Source organism: Ostrinia nubilalis, chromosome 12 (genome assembly GCF_963855985.1).
Source record: "Ostrinia nubilalis chromosome 12, ilOstNubi1.1, whole genome shotgun sequence".
In the NCBI taxonomy this organism is placed as follows: Eukaryota; Metazoa; Arthropoda; class Insecta; order Lepidoptera; family Crambidae; genus Ostrinia; species Ostrinia nubilalis.
This window is the reverse complement of record NC_087099.1, coordinates 16,077,386-16,095,854: the sequence shown is the minus strand read 5'-3', so window position 1 is coordinate 16,095,854 and position 18,469 is coordinate 16,077,386. Positions and strand designations below refer to the sequence as shown.

Below are 18,469 nucleotides of genomic sequence, written 5' to 3'. Positions count from 1 at the left end.
CACAACGTCCCGATTTTTTTTTCTGGGTCTCTTACCGCCCCCCTTTAATCCTACACCGCCCACAAGGGGGCGTTATCGTCCACTTTGGGAAAGACTGATCTACAGTATTAAAAGTACTTTCCCTTTCCCTTCAGATGACATAACAAAATTCCACCCTGTATAAGTGTTTGAAAGTCCCTTGATACCTGCTTGACAGTGAGACAGGAGGGCCGCTCGGGCCGCGCCTCGAGCCGCAGCGAGAGGTAGTCGTGCACGGCCTCCATGCAGATGCTGCTCAGCGTCAGGAAGTGGTTCCGGTACGACGGCAGCCGCATGGCCAGGTTCTCCTCCGACCAGCACCCGTATCTGGACAAAAAAAAATATAATTATTATTTTATCCTAGACGAACGGGAAAAGCATAACACTTCACGAAGAGGAATTTGGCTGCATGTCACAATGACGAAAATAAATATGTATAGCCAAAGGAATGTTATTGTTTTCTATGAAATAAATAACTACAGAAACGTAGATAGAAACCAAGTACATCACATCATTGTGAAGCCACGATAACCGACTCGACATTAAAGGAACGCTAGTTCGAACCCCGTTGCCTCTCGACTATAATTGTGGTGAGCCCAATCGTAACAAAAGTATATTTAGCTTAGTACGAGTTGACGGGGCTAGCTAGTAGTGAATCATTGCAGTCAAAAAATTTATGTTAAGTAATTTTAAAAGTCACAGTGTATCTGCTAGAGATGGGTTTGTAGCCAGCTAGTTTGGATAATTACTGATTATTATCTATTAATAGCCATTAATAGCCATCCATTGGCTAGTAACCCTGCTATTAATAGTTTCTTACGTTTTTTCTTCCACCTTTAAAATCAAATCAATATTAAAATCAAATATTACTCAAAGAAACAAAAAAGAACTAAAATATTAAAAAACATCGATGTAATTTATATAAACGACATTGTAGTTAAAAAAGAATCTAATAAATATATAGAAGGAGAAACTGACTGACTTAGTGACAGATCAACGCACAGCCTAAACGGCTAAACGTAGGCACTTGAAATTTGGAAGGGACGTAGCTTAAATACCGTAGAGGTGCACTAAGAAAAAAATTACCGAAATTCCCAAGGGAACGGGAATTCGCGGGAAAATCCTTTTGTATGAAAAATCTAAACCGCTTAAGTTAGACGCTTGAAATTTGGCATGTAGGTACTTTAGTAAACTTAAAGCTTAGTTACAACAAGGAATTCCCGAAATTCCCACGGGAACGGGAATTAGGGGGAAAATCCTTTTGTATGAAAAAAGTAAACCGCTTAAGTTAGACACTTGAAATTTGGCATGTAGGAGGTACCTTAGTAAACTTAAAGCTTAGTTACAACAAGGAATTCCCGAAATTCCCACGGGAACGGGAATTAGGGGGAAAATCCTTTTGTATGAAAAAAGTAAACCGCTTAAGTTAGACGCTTGAAATTTGGCATGTAGGTACCTTAGTAAACTTAAAGCTTAGTTACAACAAGGAATTCCCGAAATTCCCACGGGAACGGGAATTAGGGGGAAAATCCTTTTGTATGAAAAAAGTAAACCGTTTAAGTTAGACGCTTGAAATTTGGCATGTAGGTACCTTAGTAAACTTGAAGCTTAGTTACAACAAGGAATTCCCGAAATTCCCACGGGATCGGGAATTAGCGGGAAAATCCTTTTGTATGAAAAATCTTAACCGCTTAAGTTAGACGCTTGCAATTTGGCATGCAGGTACTTTAGTAACCTTTAAGCTTAGTTACAACAGGATATTGCAAAATTCCCACGGGAACGGGAATTAGCGGAAAAAAACATTTGTAAGAAAAAATCTAAACCGCGTAAGATAGATGAAGGGGGTAAAACGTCGATAAAAATAGGTTTAGTAGTTCCGCCTATTTTCATATGTGCACTTTTTCAAGACTCATACTGTACTAGCGGCCGCCCGCGACTTCGTACGCGTGGATCCCGTTTTACCCCCTTCATCTATCTTACGAGGTTTAGATTTTTTCATACAAATGTTTTTTCCCGCTAACTCCCGTTCCCGTGGGAATTTTGCAATATCCTGTTGTAACTAAGCTTTAAGTTTACTAAAGTACCTGCATGCCAAATTTCAAGCGTCTAACTTAAGCGGTTTAGATTTTTCATACAAAAATATTTCCTCGATAATTCCCGTGCCCGTGGGAATTTCGGGAATTCCTTGTTGTAACTAAGCTTTCTGTTTACTAAGGTACCTACATGCCAAATTTCAAGCGTCTATCTTACGCGGTTTAGATTTTTTCAAACAAATGTTTTTTCCCGCTAATTCCCGCTGCCGTGGGAATTTTTCAATATCCTGTTATAACTAAGCTTTAAGTTTACTAAGGTACCTGCATGCCAAATTTCAAGCGTCTAACTTAAGCGGTTTAGATTTTTCATACCAAAGGATTTTCCCGGTAATTCCCGTTCCCGTGGGAATTTCGGGAATTCCTTTCTTAGTGCACCTCTACGGTACCTAAGCTACGTCCCTTCCAAATTTCAAGTGCATACGTTTAGCCGTTTAGGCTGTGCGTTGATATGTCACTAAGTCAGTCAGTTTCTCCTTTTATATATTTAGACTAGCGGCCGCCCGCGACTTCGTACGCGTGGATCCCGTTTTACCCCCTTCATCTATCTTACGTGGTTTAGATTGTTTCATACAAATGTTTTTTCCCGCTAACTCCCGTTTCCGTGGGAATTTTGCAATATCCTCTTTTAACTAAGCTTTAAGTTTACTAAGGTACCTGCATGCCAAATTTCAAGCGTCTAACTTAAGCGGTTTAGATTTTTCATACAAAAGGATTTTCCCACTAATTCCCGTGCCCGTGGGAATTTCGGAAATTCCTTTCTTAATGCAGCTCTACGGTACCTAAGCTATGTCCCTTCCAAATTTCAAGTGCTAAATTTGTAAACTATGAAGGGATATGTTTAATCATTGGTATAACATTAATAGCAGGGTTACCATCTGAAATCGGCTATTATTGGCTATTAATGGCTAATAACTGCTTTTAATCCGTTATTAGCCAATTGCTATTAATCGGATTATTAGCACTTACCCATCTCTAGTATCTGCAGAACGACGAGTATTCTCAGCTCTTAGTCCCAGTAGTTAGATCTACACCTTGACCGCCAGTAGCACCTAACCAGTGAAAGTTATGCTAGTCCCACAATACAGATGGAATTCGAAGCCAAACCAGTATACCCACCTCCTCAATTCAGCAGCGTCGCTGAATTCGTCCTTCTTCGAGTTTTCAGTCTTGTCCTCATCATCTTTGGTGTCGTCGAACACTTCCACCGTCGCGTCCTCCTGGTAGCCCTCCGGGTTTACGCTCTGTGTTCAAAACAAACAACATGAGATATTATGTATTTATAAATGTGAATAAATAGCCAATGAGTGTAGGTAGCTTTTTGTCAATGGAAAAAAGACAAGACCATTGGATGGGTCAATTTTATTTTTGTATCATGTAACCGCGGAATATGGAGCACAGGACCAGTCGTTGTGGATGTGGAAATCCTTATGGGCGGCTTTTGTCTACCAGTGGACGTCATTTACGGACGTACAGGAAACCGCAGCGTAGGACATCCACCCACAAGGTGAAACGACGGCCTCATAAAGATAGCAGGAAGGCGCTGGATGCATTCCGCTATCAAGCGCTCATTACGGAAATTATTGGGGGAGGCCTATGTTCAACAGTGGACGTCTTATGGCTGAAATTATGATGATGATCATTGTTTATGACAATGACTAAAGCTCGGTCTCTGAGCACGTAGAATTTTGTCCAATGACCCCAAGCTACCCATCCTTATCGCTCGCGCGTAATGATGTTGCTGTCGCGCTCGCACACTCACTGCGGGCGCCCGTCGCACAGTCGCGACAGCAATATAATTACGCGCGAGCGATAAGGATGGGTAGCTTGGGGTCATTGGACAAAATTCTACGTGCTCAGCGACCAGACTATAGGTGTTAGGAACCACGATTTCGCCAACGTCACGTGTGCTGTCAAACTGTCAAGAAGCTGTCAAAGACTCACGTCGGGCATCTCGAGCGTGACGTGCACCTTGTGCAGCACGTGGCTGCACATCTTGTTGACGAACATCATGCAGCGCCGCACGCCCTGCGTCTTCAGCATCTCGTGGTGGTACTCTCTGGAAACGGATCAGATACTTTGTGTAGCGAATGGGATAGGTACTTTTGCAGATATACTTGAGCAATTAGCAAAAATGGGCGGAGTTTAAAAAAAGTAAACAAATATCTTTAAGATATTACAGGCTTCAATCAACCACATTTTTGTGCTTCAGAGGACAAGTCAAGTCGAGGGAAATAAATTGCCACGCAATGCGCTACGCGATATATCAATCTTAGACAGATATCACAACAGCCGCTAAAGTAGAGGATTTCTTGTGTGGAGTTCAAGCGTGGTATGGGACGCCCTCCAGCCAGGTGGAATCTTGCGAGTCCAGTAAAGATAGGGTAAAACGGCACGTATTGTAGATCTATATCCAATAGTAAACTGATATAGGCTGATAATGATGACGACACTATAAAGGTGTATTCCAGACTATGTATAATGTAGTATATTAGTTAAGCTAGCACCCATAATACAAGCATATTAATCGCTTACTTTGGGGCTAGATAGCGCTGTGTGAAATTGTCCAAAGATTTTTTTTTATTCTTACCTATACGGCGACACCTGGCACTTGCCGAGCAGGCGCAACCTGGTAATATCATCGAGCGGGCCCATGCGGTAGACGTCCTGGCGCGCGGCGTCGGCGCCGCTGCTGTAGCCGCTCTCGCTGCTGGCGCTGGTGTCGCTGGTGCCGTACTTGTCCGAGATTACGATCTCCGGCGTCAGCTGCCCGTTGGCTTCTACGACAAGGACGTAGATTAAATAACTTGAAACAGAGTATTACACTTGAAAATTTGACAGGTTCATCCAGTGTCCCCTATGAAAACAAAATTCCTGTTATGTGTTACCATAGGAGTCACTTAAAAATTAGGAATTGATGGTGAAAACGGGCATAAGTAGCTCAGTTGGAAGAGAAGTCGCCCTGCAAGCGGAAGGTCGTGGGTTCGAGTACCGCTTCAGGCAGTTCGATTTTTTCAAGTTGTTTATTAAAAACTTGTAGGAAGTCAAAAAGTGTGGCGCGGTGGAGTGCAATCTGCCTTTGGCAAATGCAATCTGCCTTTGGCAAATGCAATTCCGCGCTCACCTCCCGGGATTCGGCCAGTATAACCGCAAGGTTGGTATGGCCATGGGTGATGGTGGGTTGCCCATTGGCTTTAAAGGAGAGACGAAACAGTAGATAAAACTAATTTTTTTACAACACTTATTCACTAAAGTCCTACTAAATGCATCCAGCCTCTTTATGAGTCGCAAACAAGTTTAACCTAGACTATATGTGATCGTCAATCTTTATTATTATCCCTTTACCCCAGGCCCCGGATTGTTTACGCTATCTTCAAAACATTTCCATATCCAAAATAAGAGTCTTAACCCTAGAGTGCTCGCGCTATGAGCATTTTGCCGCCCTCGGCAAAAAAATCGAGTTACTTTCTACACGATGCGTTTGTTAAAGTCAAGCGTTTCAGTAGCTGCCTCCCCATACTTCACCTCCATGTATTAGAAATTAGAAGAAATTTAGTGCGCAGGTGACCGCAATAGAGAACGATTGTTGAACGTATGTCACGTTTTGCGGCAAATTGCTCACTGCGCGACTACTGACGTAAGTAAAATTTGTGTGTCTGGTTTTTAGTGTAGTTGGAAGATTATTAGTTTTCATTGCGTATAATGTTGTTTTGACATTAATGACGTCATAACATTGATAACACTGGGGAACAGTCATTTTGCGGCATGATAGTTTAGAGTCAATTCTGTATGCGACTAGTGTGCTGAATACTAGAAAAATATTAGATTTGTCAAATTGACTCTAGATCTTGAGATAAATACTATTAACTATTTATATGAAAAAACCGAAATAAAAATACCAATCTGTATAAAAAAAAATATATACACTAAGATCCTATTTAAGAACGATATAAAAATAAAAATATATTTGCTTTTCATCAAATAATAGAAAAAAAACTACAAAAAGCTTTTTCTGTAAGCTTTTATGTTATGGTTTTGGTCAGGAAAATTCCATAATTATGTCAACAGTAATCAGCCATCATCTGGCGGTCCCTTTGACCGTGGATATCATTCTTCCACTATCCTGATGTTCTGGTAGAACCGTTCTGCTTATTCCTCACTGTAATCACCCAGATTATGGGAGAACCTGTCCAAATGGTTACTGTAAAAAAAATAATTTAATACTCAAATTAGCACAAATTTTTTAAACAATTTAGCAACCAATTCTGAAAAGTCTGGTGCTCTATGCCTCCCCAAATATTGTTTGACTACTAAAACAAAGCTTAGCCATGCTTCAGATTCAATTTGTGTTATGTGGTTTACAAATACAGTGTCTTTTATAAGAGTACGGATTTGCGGTCAATCGAATTTATTTTTTCCGTATTCAAACGGACGTTTCAGGACGTAAAAGACTTTAATTTGGCTGACCTTTGATCATTTTAGTGATTAGAAAGCTCAGATCATATCTTTGGCGTTCCAAATTGAAGTCCTTTACGTCCAGCTTGGCTCCAGTATGGCAAAGAGTCTACACAAGGCTTGCAGACGATATTGGACCCCCAATATTTATTCTTTTATGGAAGTTTTATATCAAAGTATGCTTGGTAGGTTTTTATCACTACCTCCGTGATCTTATTTCTTTGCTTTTGTAAGTTTACAAGCCAAATATTAACAAAAACTGTTGGAGTTGTAAACGTAAAGTTTTCATAATGAACTCATATTTTTTGAGACAAAAAGCTCTTTAAAAATTAATTTAAACGACACAAACTGATAATTTCAAGGTCTAGTAGCTGATTACTAAATTGTTGTAACTACAACTACACTAATACATGAGTAGAAAATAAAACTTAGTGGTAAAACTCAAATTAATATAAGTTTAGGGAGGGTCGTTTAATTTTTTTCATTGATTTCTTGCGTCTCGTTTATCTCAAGAACCAGAGTCAATCCAAAGAAAGTAAATGCACACCATTTATGTCTAATAGATGTGTTTACAAAAACCATTAACAAAATAGATGCCGCAGATTTTTTTATTTTTTTGTTCCGCAGTGTAATTACTATTGGTGCTTAATTTATTTCATGTCGTTTTCGGTAAAATTCACGTAAAATACAAAAAATGAAAAAACAAGGAACATGTCGGATTTCGAAGAAGCTGGTGCACTAAAATTAGTGGAAAATGTATACTAAAGTTATAAAGAAAGTAAACATAGTCATTACAATACTGTTATAGAACAATCAGCGGCAGAATCTGGAGATGATGTGCCAAGGGTGCAATAGTTGTGCAAATTTACTGTCCAACGCACATTAAATGCACATGTGACAGGCCTGTTTTGTTGAAACACATGTCATATGTAAGGAAAACCTTTAAGTGTGCTAATAAGTTTAATATTTGATGATGTATGTAGGTAAAAACAATAGTGTTTCTAAGATTTCTATAAATATTTCCTAACATTTCCAAAATATTTTTTTTTCTTTAAATTTTAACCACAAATCTTTAATAAACGTTATTTTCTAATAGTGTATGCTTTATTCTATCATTTTTAACTGATTTTCATATTTTTAAACTGTTATTTGACACACAACCGGACTTTAAGTTTGGGCGGCAAAATGCTCATACGCGAGCACTCACGTTTCACGGAAAAGCGCGACTACTCTAGGGTTAATAATTATAATTTACTCATAAAAGTGCCGATTGTTCCAAGCGCTAGCTACCTTCGTACAATCGGCGCTAAGCAAGCTATCATCATCAAGATCGTGTCATTTAATCTCCAACGCAGGAGGACCCTCTAATTTTCCAAAATGGTGGATTTGGCCTACATTTCTCACGTTGGCTAACTCGGAATATGTGAGGAGTGTCTATTCAAAAGGGGATATTTACATTTTTATTATTTATTAAACTGAGTATGCAGTCTTGTTCTTAGTGCTGAATACTCACTTTCGTCACTTGAATTTTAATCAAAACGGGATATTCTCCCAAGTAAAGCAGCTTCAAATATGAGTGTTCATTTCAGAACAGGATATTTACACTTACAAAATTAAAAAAATAATAGTTATTTTTCATTTCATAACAAGAGAGGATATTTACAATACAAATATTTACACTATACCAATTAGCCGTTTCAAAACGGGATATTTACTTTTACATAGTGTTTTATTTCCTTTAACTTTATGCTTTAGGATTTATTTTTAGACATTTTACTCTGTAGAACGGAACGCAAAATTAACGTAAAACGGAATCTATGTTGTGTGATTGTCTGACACCTGAGCCCCGATTACGGTAACTTTTAACGTCTACAATCCAGACACGCTTCATCGATTCTGCGATACGATTGGTCAAAACAGCTGACGTACGCTGTTGAACGACCAATCGTATCGCAGAATCGAGAAGCGTGTCTGGATTGTAGACGTTAAAAATTACCGTAATCGGGGCTCTGATATTGGACAAATCAGGATTTGAATGTCTAATAATTAAAAAAATATAATTCTGTTTAGTAGCGTCTTTAATTTTGGTCATTATTATTATTAAAAAAAAAGAATAATCTGTGTTTTATCAGGCCTGTTCATCTCCGCGAGTTTACATCGAAAACAAAACACGCACGATGGCCCACCTACAGGATACTATTCGACAAGGCCTCACATACGAGCGAACTTTGACTTACGCACGCGTATTCTTGTGTATGACGGAAGAAAATAAATAAAATGGTACTAAATACTGTGCAGTATTTATCTGCCTAAATAATAATAAAAACACAGAATGTACATTTTTAAGTTGCCTCAAGACACTGAGAGGTAAATAAGTAGTTAATATTATTCATGATAATTCATGCTAAATCATGTATTTCCTCCGCCATTTTCCACAGTTTGGCACCTCACGTCACATCATTTTACCGAAGTCAGCCAGCCCTATAGCTTCGGCGCAGTGCCGATCACTGACGTTTGTCAACAAAATGGTGCTTGACTCTTGAGACCAGCTAAATTACACCATATTGTTAATGACATTGAGCATAATTTTTTTTAAATACCTTCGCGAAGTAAAACTTCTGTACGTAGTACTTATTATTAATCTGTGGTTTTATTATCATTTAAAATCTTGAGATGTACAATACAAAAGAGGATATTTACAAAATAGTAGGCTCAACTAAAGGGGATATTTACAGTAAGTACAGAACAAAGGGGGATATTATAAAAGATCCGTGTCAAAAGAGGATATTATGATTTTTCTGAACTCTGTAACTTTAAATTAACAAGTCATATTTTTTGGCAAAAAGTGTAGTTAGAACACTGTAATGAAATAGTTTCATAACAGAAATAATGCTTTTCGGTAGGTCTGTAAATATTTCCCATATAAGTTTTTCCCATTTTGTGAAAAATAAGATAGAATGTAGGTATCCCCTTTTGAAAAGACACTCCTCATGTTCTTACCTGAAGAACCGCCATTCGCAATGGCACAGTCAACCTCGTCCTCCCGCCTGTCATCCACGGCCTCATCCTTCGCGCTGTCCTCTCGTTGGAGCCGAGTCTTACCTGAGGAGCCTCCATTCGCAATGGCACAGTCAACCTCGTCCTCCCGCCTGTCATCCACGGCCTCATCCTTCGCGCTGTCCTCTCCGCTGGTGACGTCCTCCTTGAGTGAATGCGTGCTGCATTCGCTATCGTTGGAGCCGAGTCTTACCTGAGGAGCCTCCATTCGCAATGGCACAGTCAACCTCGTCCTCCCGCCTGTCATCCACGGCCTCATCCTTCCCGCTGTCCTCTCCGCTGGTGACGTCCTCCTTGAGTGAATGCGTGCTGCATTCGCTATCGTTGGAGCCGAGTCTTACCTGAGGAGCCTCCATTCGCAATGGCACAGTCAACCTCGTCCTCCCGCCTGTCATCCACGGCCTCATCCTTCGCGCTGTCCTCTCCGCTGGTGACGTTCTCCTTGAGTGAATTCGTGCTGCATTCGCTATCGTTGGAGCCGAGTCTTACCTGAGGAGCCTCCATTCGCAATGGCACAGTCAACCTCGTCCTCCCGCCTGTCATCCACGGCCTCATCCTTCGCGCTGTCCTCTCCGCTGGTGACGTCCTCCTTGAGTGAATGCGTGCTGCATTCGCTATCGTTGGAGCCGAGTCTTACCTGAGGAGCCTCCATTCGCAATGGCACAGTCAACCTCGTCCTCCCGCCTGTCATCCACGGCCTCATCCTTCGCGCTGTCCTCCCCACTAGTGACGTCTTCTTTCAAAGAGTGCGTGCTGCATTCACTGTTGCTGGAGTCACGTCTTACCTGAGGAGCCTCCATTCGCTATGGCACAGTCAACCTCGTCCTCCCGCCTGTCATCCACGGCCTCATGCTTCGCGCTGTCCTCCCCACTATAGTCTGGTCCGTGAGCACGTAGAATTTTGTCCAATGACCCCTAGCTACCCATCCTTATCGCTCGCGCGTAATTATGTTGCTGTCGCGACTGTGCGACTGGCACCCGCAGTAAGTGTGCGAGCGCGATAGCAACATATTTACGCGCGAGCGATAAGGATGGGTAGCTAGGGGTCATTGGACAAAATTCTACGTGCTCATGGACCGGGCTTTAGTGACGTCTTCTTTCGGAGAGTGCGTGCTGCATTCGCTGTTGCTGGAGTCGAGTCTTACCTGAGGAGCCTCCATTCGCAATAGCACAGTCAACCTCGTCCTCCCGCCTGTCATCCACAGCCTCATCCTTCGCGCTGTCCTCTCCGCTGGTGACGTCTTCTTTCAAGGAATGCGTGCTGCATTCGCTGTTGCTGGAGTCACGTCTTACCTGAGGAGCCTCCATTCGCTATGGCACAGTCAACCTCATCCTCCCGCCTGTCATCCACGGCCTCATCCTTCGCGCTGTCCTCTCCGCTGGTGACGTCTTCTTTCAGAGAGTGCGTGCTGGATTCGCTGTTACTGGAGTCGCTGGGATTGTCGCAGTTGAACCGCACTAGGCAGGGCCGGCTGGCTTCTGAGCATTGTCTGGGAAATAAATAGTGGGTCAGTTGTGCTAATATGGGACACCTTACACTAGTTTTTCGAGCACTGCATAAATCTTGCGCTCAGTATTGGCGTCGCGTTATTTAAAAAGAGAGCCGCATCGACAAATATTTGCAAATGGCACATTGAGGAAATCACATACTTATTGATTATCATCACGAATATCTTGTCACGACATTAAAATTTATGCGTTAATTGGGATGTTTCCTGGGTAAAAAAAACAAGAGTTTTAATTAGACCGTCAGTTAGCTTATCAAAAACTACTCGACACCTATTTTTCACTTGAAAAGGCCCGTGACGTCAGTGAGTGCTTAAAAGTGTAGCACTTTGTGACATCGCGCGGAACTTCAACGCACTATAACTTTGTAATTATTTGTTTGATTGACAATTAAAAATATACGTGTCCAATATTTTTTAATATTAAAATTGACGGACTAAAAAATTTTTTTTTGTAAACTAGCCTATTGAATGGATTAACCTTTTACCAAATACCGTAGTTTAGTTAGTAAGTCTCACACTATAAGACACTCAATCTTTCAAAATGCAATATAATATCAGTCACAATACAGTCGAGAGCACAAGTCTACTTATTGCAGCATTGTTCTAGTTTCAACGTCATCAATATCAAAGTATCTAGCTTGATGTACTGTAAAGTATGGTCGCGGAGAAGGAAGCTGTCTATGTCGCTTCCATATAAAGTTGCGTTGCGTGTCTTTCTTCCTTCTTCGTGACGGTTATTTATCTATACTTCAAGTTACCTGCTGAGCGGGTTGTCGGAGGCGGTAGAGCTGGGCGTGGGCGTGGGCGTGGGCCGGCGCCGCTTGTGGCGCAGCGTGCGCATCATGCGGCGGACAGCTAACATCTTGAGCCGCATGTGCAGCGCCGTGTTGTACCATAGGCACATCGCCTGCAACAGAAAAGAACGTTTAAATTTATTTATATTTTTATTTATAGCGGCCTACATCCAGCACCTTTCTGAAGTTGTCTGTCAATTTTAAATAATAATAAGAATAAGAAAAACTTTATTTGACACAAAAATAAAATAAAAAACAAAACCAAGGGATTTAAAACTGTACACGCACTTTTTTGTGTCAAAAAGGCGCCCGCTCAGCATTAATCGAGCACCCGACACTGGTTTTCAGCGGTTGCCTCTCCAACCAACATTTTAAATTACAAAAGAAAACGATTCAAAACATTGACAAGAGGGGGCGCCACTATCTCACCGCTCCAATTTTTTGTCATGTTTGCAAAATTGTAAAATTGTAATTGACATTGTAGATAAAGTTCCTACGCTGCGCTTACGATTCGCGGCCTCCATTCCAGAACTTTGCTACCTCATAGGTTGTCAATTTTACGTACTATGTGCCCACTTCAGCTGGCTATCCGTCGGGCTATTTCAGCGACATTAATTCGTTTAAGGATTAAAACACACTGGATGCCTTCTGCGGTTTGCAGTTAAATGAAATGAGCGCAGACCGCTGTCATTTTGTTCTTTTCTCGTACCTGCGTTGTCAGATCGCATCGATAGGAAAAAGTAAAGAGACCGACAATATTGTTCATATATGTTTTTTTTTTATCCATAACGAGGAAGCTCTTGGCCAGTATCTCACCAGATGGTAAGTGACGATCAGGCCAAAGGTGGAAGCGAGCTTCACCCGGAATCCTCAACCACGGAGGAACTGGCTATCTTACCTCTAACTGCCGGAACACAATAATGCTGTTAACATTGTTGTTATTGCGACAGACTTAGGTAAGATGGTGGTAGCTAGCCAGGCGGACTTAGAACAAGCCCTACCACTAACCAAACCGAACAGAAAAATCTGCCCCCACTGGGAATCGAACCCGAGACCTCTGCGTGGTCTTACCACTAGACCACAGACGCGGTTAAATGACCTGAGCGTAGACCGCATCCAGTGTGGCAAATCCTTTAAGGCTCACCTTGATCCGGTTCTGGAAGGGCTCGGTGGCCACGAGCGGGTGGTCTACAGTCATGGCCTTGCACGAAGGGTAGAGTGCCAGCGCATTGTAGTACGCGTTAATGAGCGCGTTGACCTCCTGCATGGCTTTCCAACTGCAGCTGTGACGTCAGCTCACCTAGATCTGGTTCTGGAAGGGTCACCAGAGATGCCAGCGCACTGCAGTCGCGTCGAGAGGGCGTTGACCTCCTGCATCGCTCGCCGGCTGCAGCTGTGACGTCACCTCGCTAGCGCCATCAGCTGTGACGTCAGCTCACCTTAATCCGGCTCTGGAAGCGCTACGTAGTCACGAGTGGCGCCAGCGCATTGTAGTCACATTGTGAGGGCGTTGACCTTCTGCTGCTGTGACGTCACCTCGCTAGCGCCTGCAGCTGTGACGTCACCTCGCTAGCCTGCAGCTGTGACGTCACTCACCTTGATCCGGTTCTGGAAGGGTTCGGTAGCCACGAGCGGGTGGTCTACGGTCATGGCCTTGCACGAGGGGTAGAGTGCCAGCGCGTTGTAGTACGCGTCGATGAGCGCGTTGACTTCTTGCATGGCTTTCCAACTGCAGCTGTGACGTCAGCTCACCTAGATCTGGTTCTGGAAGTGCCACGAGCGGCGCCAGCACATCGTAGTCGCATCATGAGGTCACTCGCCGGCTGCAGCTGTGACGTCACTCACCTTGATCTAGTTCTGAAAGGGCTTCCGTGGCCACGAGTGGCGCCAGCGCGTTATAGTCGTGTCGAGAGGGCGTTGACCTCCTGCATCGCTCGCCGGCTGCAGCTGTGACGTCAGCTCACCTTGATCCGGCTCTAGAAGCGCTACGTAGCCACGAGCGGCGCCAGCGCATTGTAGTCACGTTGTTAGGGCGTTGACCTCCTGCAGCTGTGACGTCACTCACCTTGATCCGGTTCTGGAAGGGCTCGGTGGCCACGAGCGGGTGGTCCACGGTCATAGCCTTGCAGGAGGGGTAGAGTGCCAGCGCGTTGTAGTACGCGTTAATCAGCGCGTTGACCTCCTGCATGGCTTTCCAACTGCAGCTGTGACGTCAGCTCACCTAGATCTGGTTCTGGAAGGGCCACGAGCGGCGCCAGCACGTCGTAATCGCATCATGAGGTCACTCACCGGCTGCAGCTGTGACGTCACTCATCTTGATATAGTTCTGGAAGGGCTCGCGGCGCCAGCGCGTTATAGTCGCGTCGAGAGGGCGTAGACCTCCTGCATCGCTCGCCAGCTGCAGCTGTGACGTCAGCTCACCTAGATCTGGTTCTGGAAGGGCCACGAGCGGCGCCAGCACGTCGTAATCGCATCATGAGGTCACTCGCCGGCTGCAGCTGTGACGTCACTCATCTTGATATAGTTCTGGAAGGGCTCGCGGCGCCAGCGCGTTATAGTCGCGTCGAGAGGGCGTAGACCTCCTGCATCGCTCGCCAGCTGCAGCTGTGACGTCAGCTCACCTTAATCCGGCTCTAGAAGCGCTACGTAGCCACGAGTGGCGCCAGCGCGCTGTAGTCACATTGTGAGGGCGTTGACCTCCTGCTGCTATGACGTCACTCACCTTGATCTGATTCTGGAAGGGCTCGGTGGCCACGAGCGGGTGGTCCACGGTCATGGCCTTGCATGAGGGGTAGAGAGCCAGCGCGTTGTAGTACGCGTCGATGAGCGCGTTGACCTCCTGCACCACTCATCGGCTGTAGCTGTGACGTCAGCTCACTTTGATCCGGTTCTGGAAGAGCCACGAGCGGCGCCAGCGCGTCGTAGTCGCGTCGTGAGGGCGTTGACCTCCTGCTTCGCTAGTGTCAGCAACTGTGACGTCAGCTCACCTTGATATAGTTCTGGAAGGGCTCCCGTGGCCACGAGTGGCGCCAGCGCATTGTTGTCGCGTCGAGAGAGAGTTGACCTCCTGCATCGCTAGCCAGCTGCAGCTGTGACGTCAGCTCACCTTGATCCGGCTCTAGAAGCGCTACATAGCCAGGAGTGGCACTAGCGCGCTGTAGTCACAGTGAGGACGTTGACCTCCAGCAACTGTGACGTCACTCACCTTGATCCGGTTCTGGAAGGGCTCGGTGGCCACGAGCGGGTGGTCTACAGTCATGGCCTTGCACGAAGGGTAGAGTGCCAGCGCATTGTAGTACGCGTCGATGAGCGCGTTGACCTCTTGCATGGCTTTGCCCACTGCATCCGTGCAGGAGCGGCAGTTGAACATCAGGCAGCCTGTGCCGTCATCTGGAAACATGATAGTATGTTATCATTTATCAAAAAAATAACCAGCACCATCTGAGTTATATTATGAAGCCCCTATTAGGACCAATAGTGGAGGAGCACTATCTGTGGTCGCGACTCTCATCAATGAGGGACCGAGGAAGAAGAAAAAGAATTAGGACCAAAATCTGTGAAACCTAGCTACGAGTGAGTATAACGAGGTCTCGAGTCTCAGCCGCATGTAACCTGACTGAATAAGACGGCCCTGTTACAAAGATTCTAAGCTACTGCATTTACTGTTTTACAGAACAGCAAGCTCTACTTTATCACAAAAAGCTTCAAAATTATAAGGTGCAAAATTATTATTTTTTTCTTTTCTTTGTGCAGAATACTTTTCAGTCGGACTTTTCACTCGAATTGTCAAAGTTCATATCACCAAGACAAGAAAAACTGATGAAGATGATGATTCATCCAACCGATTTCGGCCATGGCGATCATTTCGACTCCCTTTCTTGGCGGCGCTAGTGCGCTCGAAGATGGCTAAGGCCTCAGCCTCGAGTTTAGCGGGCAGCGGGGCGGGAGCGGCGGCGGCGCGGGAGTGGGGCGGGCAACGCAGACCCGTTCTCGAAACAAGCGGGCAGCTCGCGCGGCGCTTTAGCGGCGAAGTGTTGTGTTCGGGGTTGTGTTGTCGGGATATTTGTTTTTATTAGCAAACGAAATGTCTGAACAACGGCGACAATTTTATTTCGATTCAAATTTATTCCTAACGTTCGATTTATTGTGGGCAAAAGAAGGAGTGCGCTGCCCGCTCGTTGCCCGCTCCCGCGCCGCTGCCCGCTCGTTGCCCGCTCCCGCGCCGCTGTTTTCGAGAACCGGTCTATTTGATTTTACACATAAGATCCTGCCGCTCCCGCGCCGCCGCCACTCCCGCCCCGCTGCCCGCTAAACTCGAGGCTGAGGCGTTACATAGCCGAACTACGCGATCATGTAGAAGAAACCCAACTTACCGTCCAAGTTCTCTGCCTCATCGTCCTCCCTTCCCTCGGATTCAGAATGCAAGTCCTCGCGCGATCCTGCCACCGCGCACAGCCGAGTCACGCGTGCTCGGCACGGGTTCGGGTTCACGAACCTGGAAGCAAGGGAATATAAGGTTAGCTGGGTAAGAGGCAGGGGTATACAAGGTCAAAGCATTTAGGGTTAGAGAATCCAGATCAGCGGGTTTGAAGACATGGAAATTCTGTATCGGAGAGTTTGGAACTTTGGAGGCATGGAGACACAAAGTTTAGAATTAGGGAAACATGATCAACTGGTTTGAGACGGGGAAACGTAAGATAAGCTGGCAAATTCAGCTTATCATAACCAGGTTAGGTTCCAGCTATCTGGCAGGGGATCAGTGAGTTTGGAGACAGGGAAAAACAAAGTCAGCAGGTTTGAAGACCAGGGAATACAAGAGCAGCTGCTTTAGAAACGGGGAAATACTAGATCAGCTGGTTTGGAGACAAGGAAATACAAAATCAGCGTTTGGAGACAAGAAAGTACAGAATCCGCTGGTTTGAAGGCAGGGGGACAAAAAATCTGTTGATTTGAAAGCAGAAAAATGGAAGATCAGCGCATTTACGACTCTAAATGGTAACGCCAAGAGCGGGTTCGGAGACAGGAAAACACAAGAACAGCAGCGTTGCCGGCAGCACTCACCGGTAGCCCACGATGTTGCTGACGACCGCTGGCACGCCGTCGCGCTGCGAGCACAGGAAGGCGTCCTGCTGCGCCAGCGAGCGGCCGCCTGCAGCTGCAGCCAGCTCAGGTCCTTCAGCTCGTCCGCACCTACCCTCGCGGCACTCACCGGTAGCCCACGATGTTGCTGACGACCGCTGGCACGCCGTCGCGCTGCGAGCACAGGAAGGCGTCCTGCTGCGCCAGCGAGCGGCCCGCCACGCGCGCCTGCAGCTCCAGCCAGATCAGGTCTTTGAGCTCGTTCTGCCACACTTGTTCTTCGCGGCTTATCTGCGAATATGTCATCAGCAGGGCATTTAGTTTCCACTGCAGGAACGGGAACCTCTAGATCAGAGGCAAATGAAGGATTTGGCCAACATTCTCCACACTGACAGGTGATTTGGCCAACATTCTCCACACTGACAGGTGATTTGGCCAACATTCTCCACACTGACAGGTGATTTTAGAACGTTTCTCCCTTACTCACCTCTTACGACATCCACGGGACTTAAGAGCATTTACGCGAAGCGTGGCGTTTCAAGGGGCATCATTGGAAATGATTCGCGCGCGGCGTTTTTTAATAGTTTTCAAATTTTTATAGCAAAACAATAACAATGAATTATACAGGGTGTTACTTTGCATTCTTGCCATATTTACAGAGGTAACTATATTACTGATACTGAACACAAATCCGTTAAAAAATAATGCCCGAAAATTTTGATTTTTAATTTTGAATATTTTATTTTATCGACAATCTGTTAAACACATCACTAACTATCGTAACGCATGCACATCACTTGTTAGCGATGGCGATGGAGACTTTTTTACTTTTTATTGTATTTTTAAATCTATTGCAATCTATTGTCTTTAAAATGTCTTTTTGACACTTTTGTAAAAAACTGAGAAATCCATCAATCACAAATCTCGTTATAAATAATACAAAAATGACTGAAGTGTATTCAAACAATGAATAATTTAATCAAACTGGTGCTTGGAGTGTCTGCAAGACGTCTTAAACGAAATGCTTGATGACGTACCCTTAGCGTTACACCAAATGCTCTACTACCAGCAGGATGGTGCTCCCCCACAATAAGGACGTCAAGTGCGCGAATAATACGTTTGGTGAACAGTGGATTGGACGAGGGGTCCAGTAGCTTGGCCACCACGATCCTCGGACCTAACACCAATGGACTATTATTTTTGGAGTGACTTGAAACGACCTGGTATGCGCAGAAGAGATAAAAAGTGTAAACGTGTTACGTGAAAGGATTGCTTCAGCGAAACTGTGAGACAAAACGTTTATGTGTTGCGAAAACTAAAGCAAAATACCTACGCTTCGCCGTGCTAGACTGTGCCTTCATCAGAACGGAGGACACTTTGAACACTTGCTTCGCAGTGCGTAAACTTTGTAAGTAGGAACTCATAAATAAATAATTAATTGTGAATAAGGTGATTTAACAATATTATA

At 44.5% G+C, this 18,469-nt stretch overlaps 1 protein-coding gene across 1 annotated transcript in view; it reads right to left on the bottom strand.

Annotated features, from left to right (window-relative positions):
• LOC135076427 (uncharacterized) overlaps positions 1 to 18,469 on the bottom strand; it is a 63,349-nt gene that overhangs the window by 39,665 nt on the left and 5,215 nt on the right. The window contains exons 3-16 of the mRNA XM_063970895.1: positions 17,130 to 17,292; positions 16,984 to 17,077; positions 16,296 to 16,417; positions 15,128 to 15,312; positions 14,544 to 14,761; positions 13,887 to 14,126; positions 13,519 to 13,651; positions 13,067 to 13,183; positions 11,887 to 12,035; positions 10,914 to 11,110; positions 4,699 to 4,888; positions 4,053 to 4,167; positions 3,228 to 3,352; positions 186 to 345 (exon numbers count right to left, since the gene is read on the bottom strand). Of these exons, the coding sequence (XP_063826965.1) occupies positions 186 to 345; positions 3,228 to 3,352; positions 4,053 to 4,167; positions 4,699 to 4,888; positions 10,914 to 11,110; positions 11,887 to 12,035; positions 13,067 to 13,183; positions 13,519 to 13,651; positions 13,887 to 14,126; positions 14,544 to 14,761; positions 15,128 to 15,312; positions 16,296 to 16,417; positions 16,984 to 17,077; positions 17,130 to 17,292 (2,208 nt within the window). The remainder of the gene's footprint in view (positions 1 to 185; positions 346 to 3,227; positions 3,353 to 4,052; positions 4,168 to 4,698; positions 4,889 to 10,913; positions 11,111 to 11,886; positions 12,036 to 13,066; positions 13,184 to 13,518; positions 13,652 to 13,886; positions 14,127 to 14,543; positions 14,762 to 15,127; positions 15,313 to 16,295; positions 16,418 to 16,983; positions 17,078 to 17,129; positions 17,293 to 18,469) is intronic.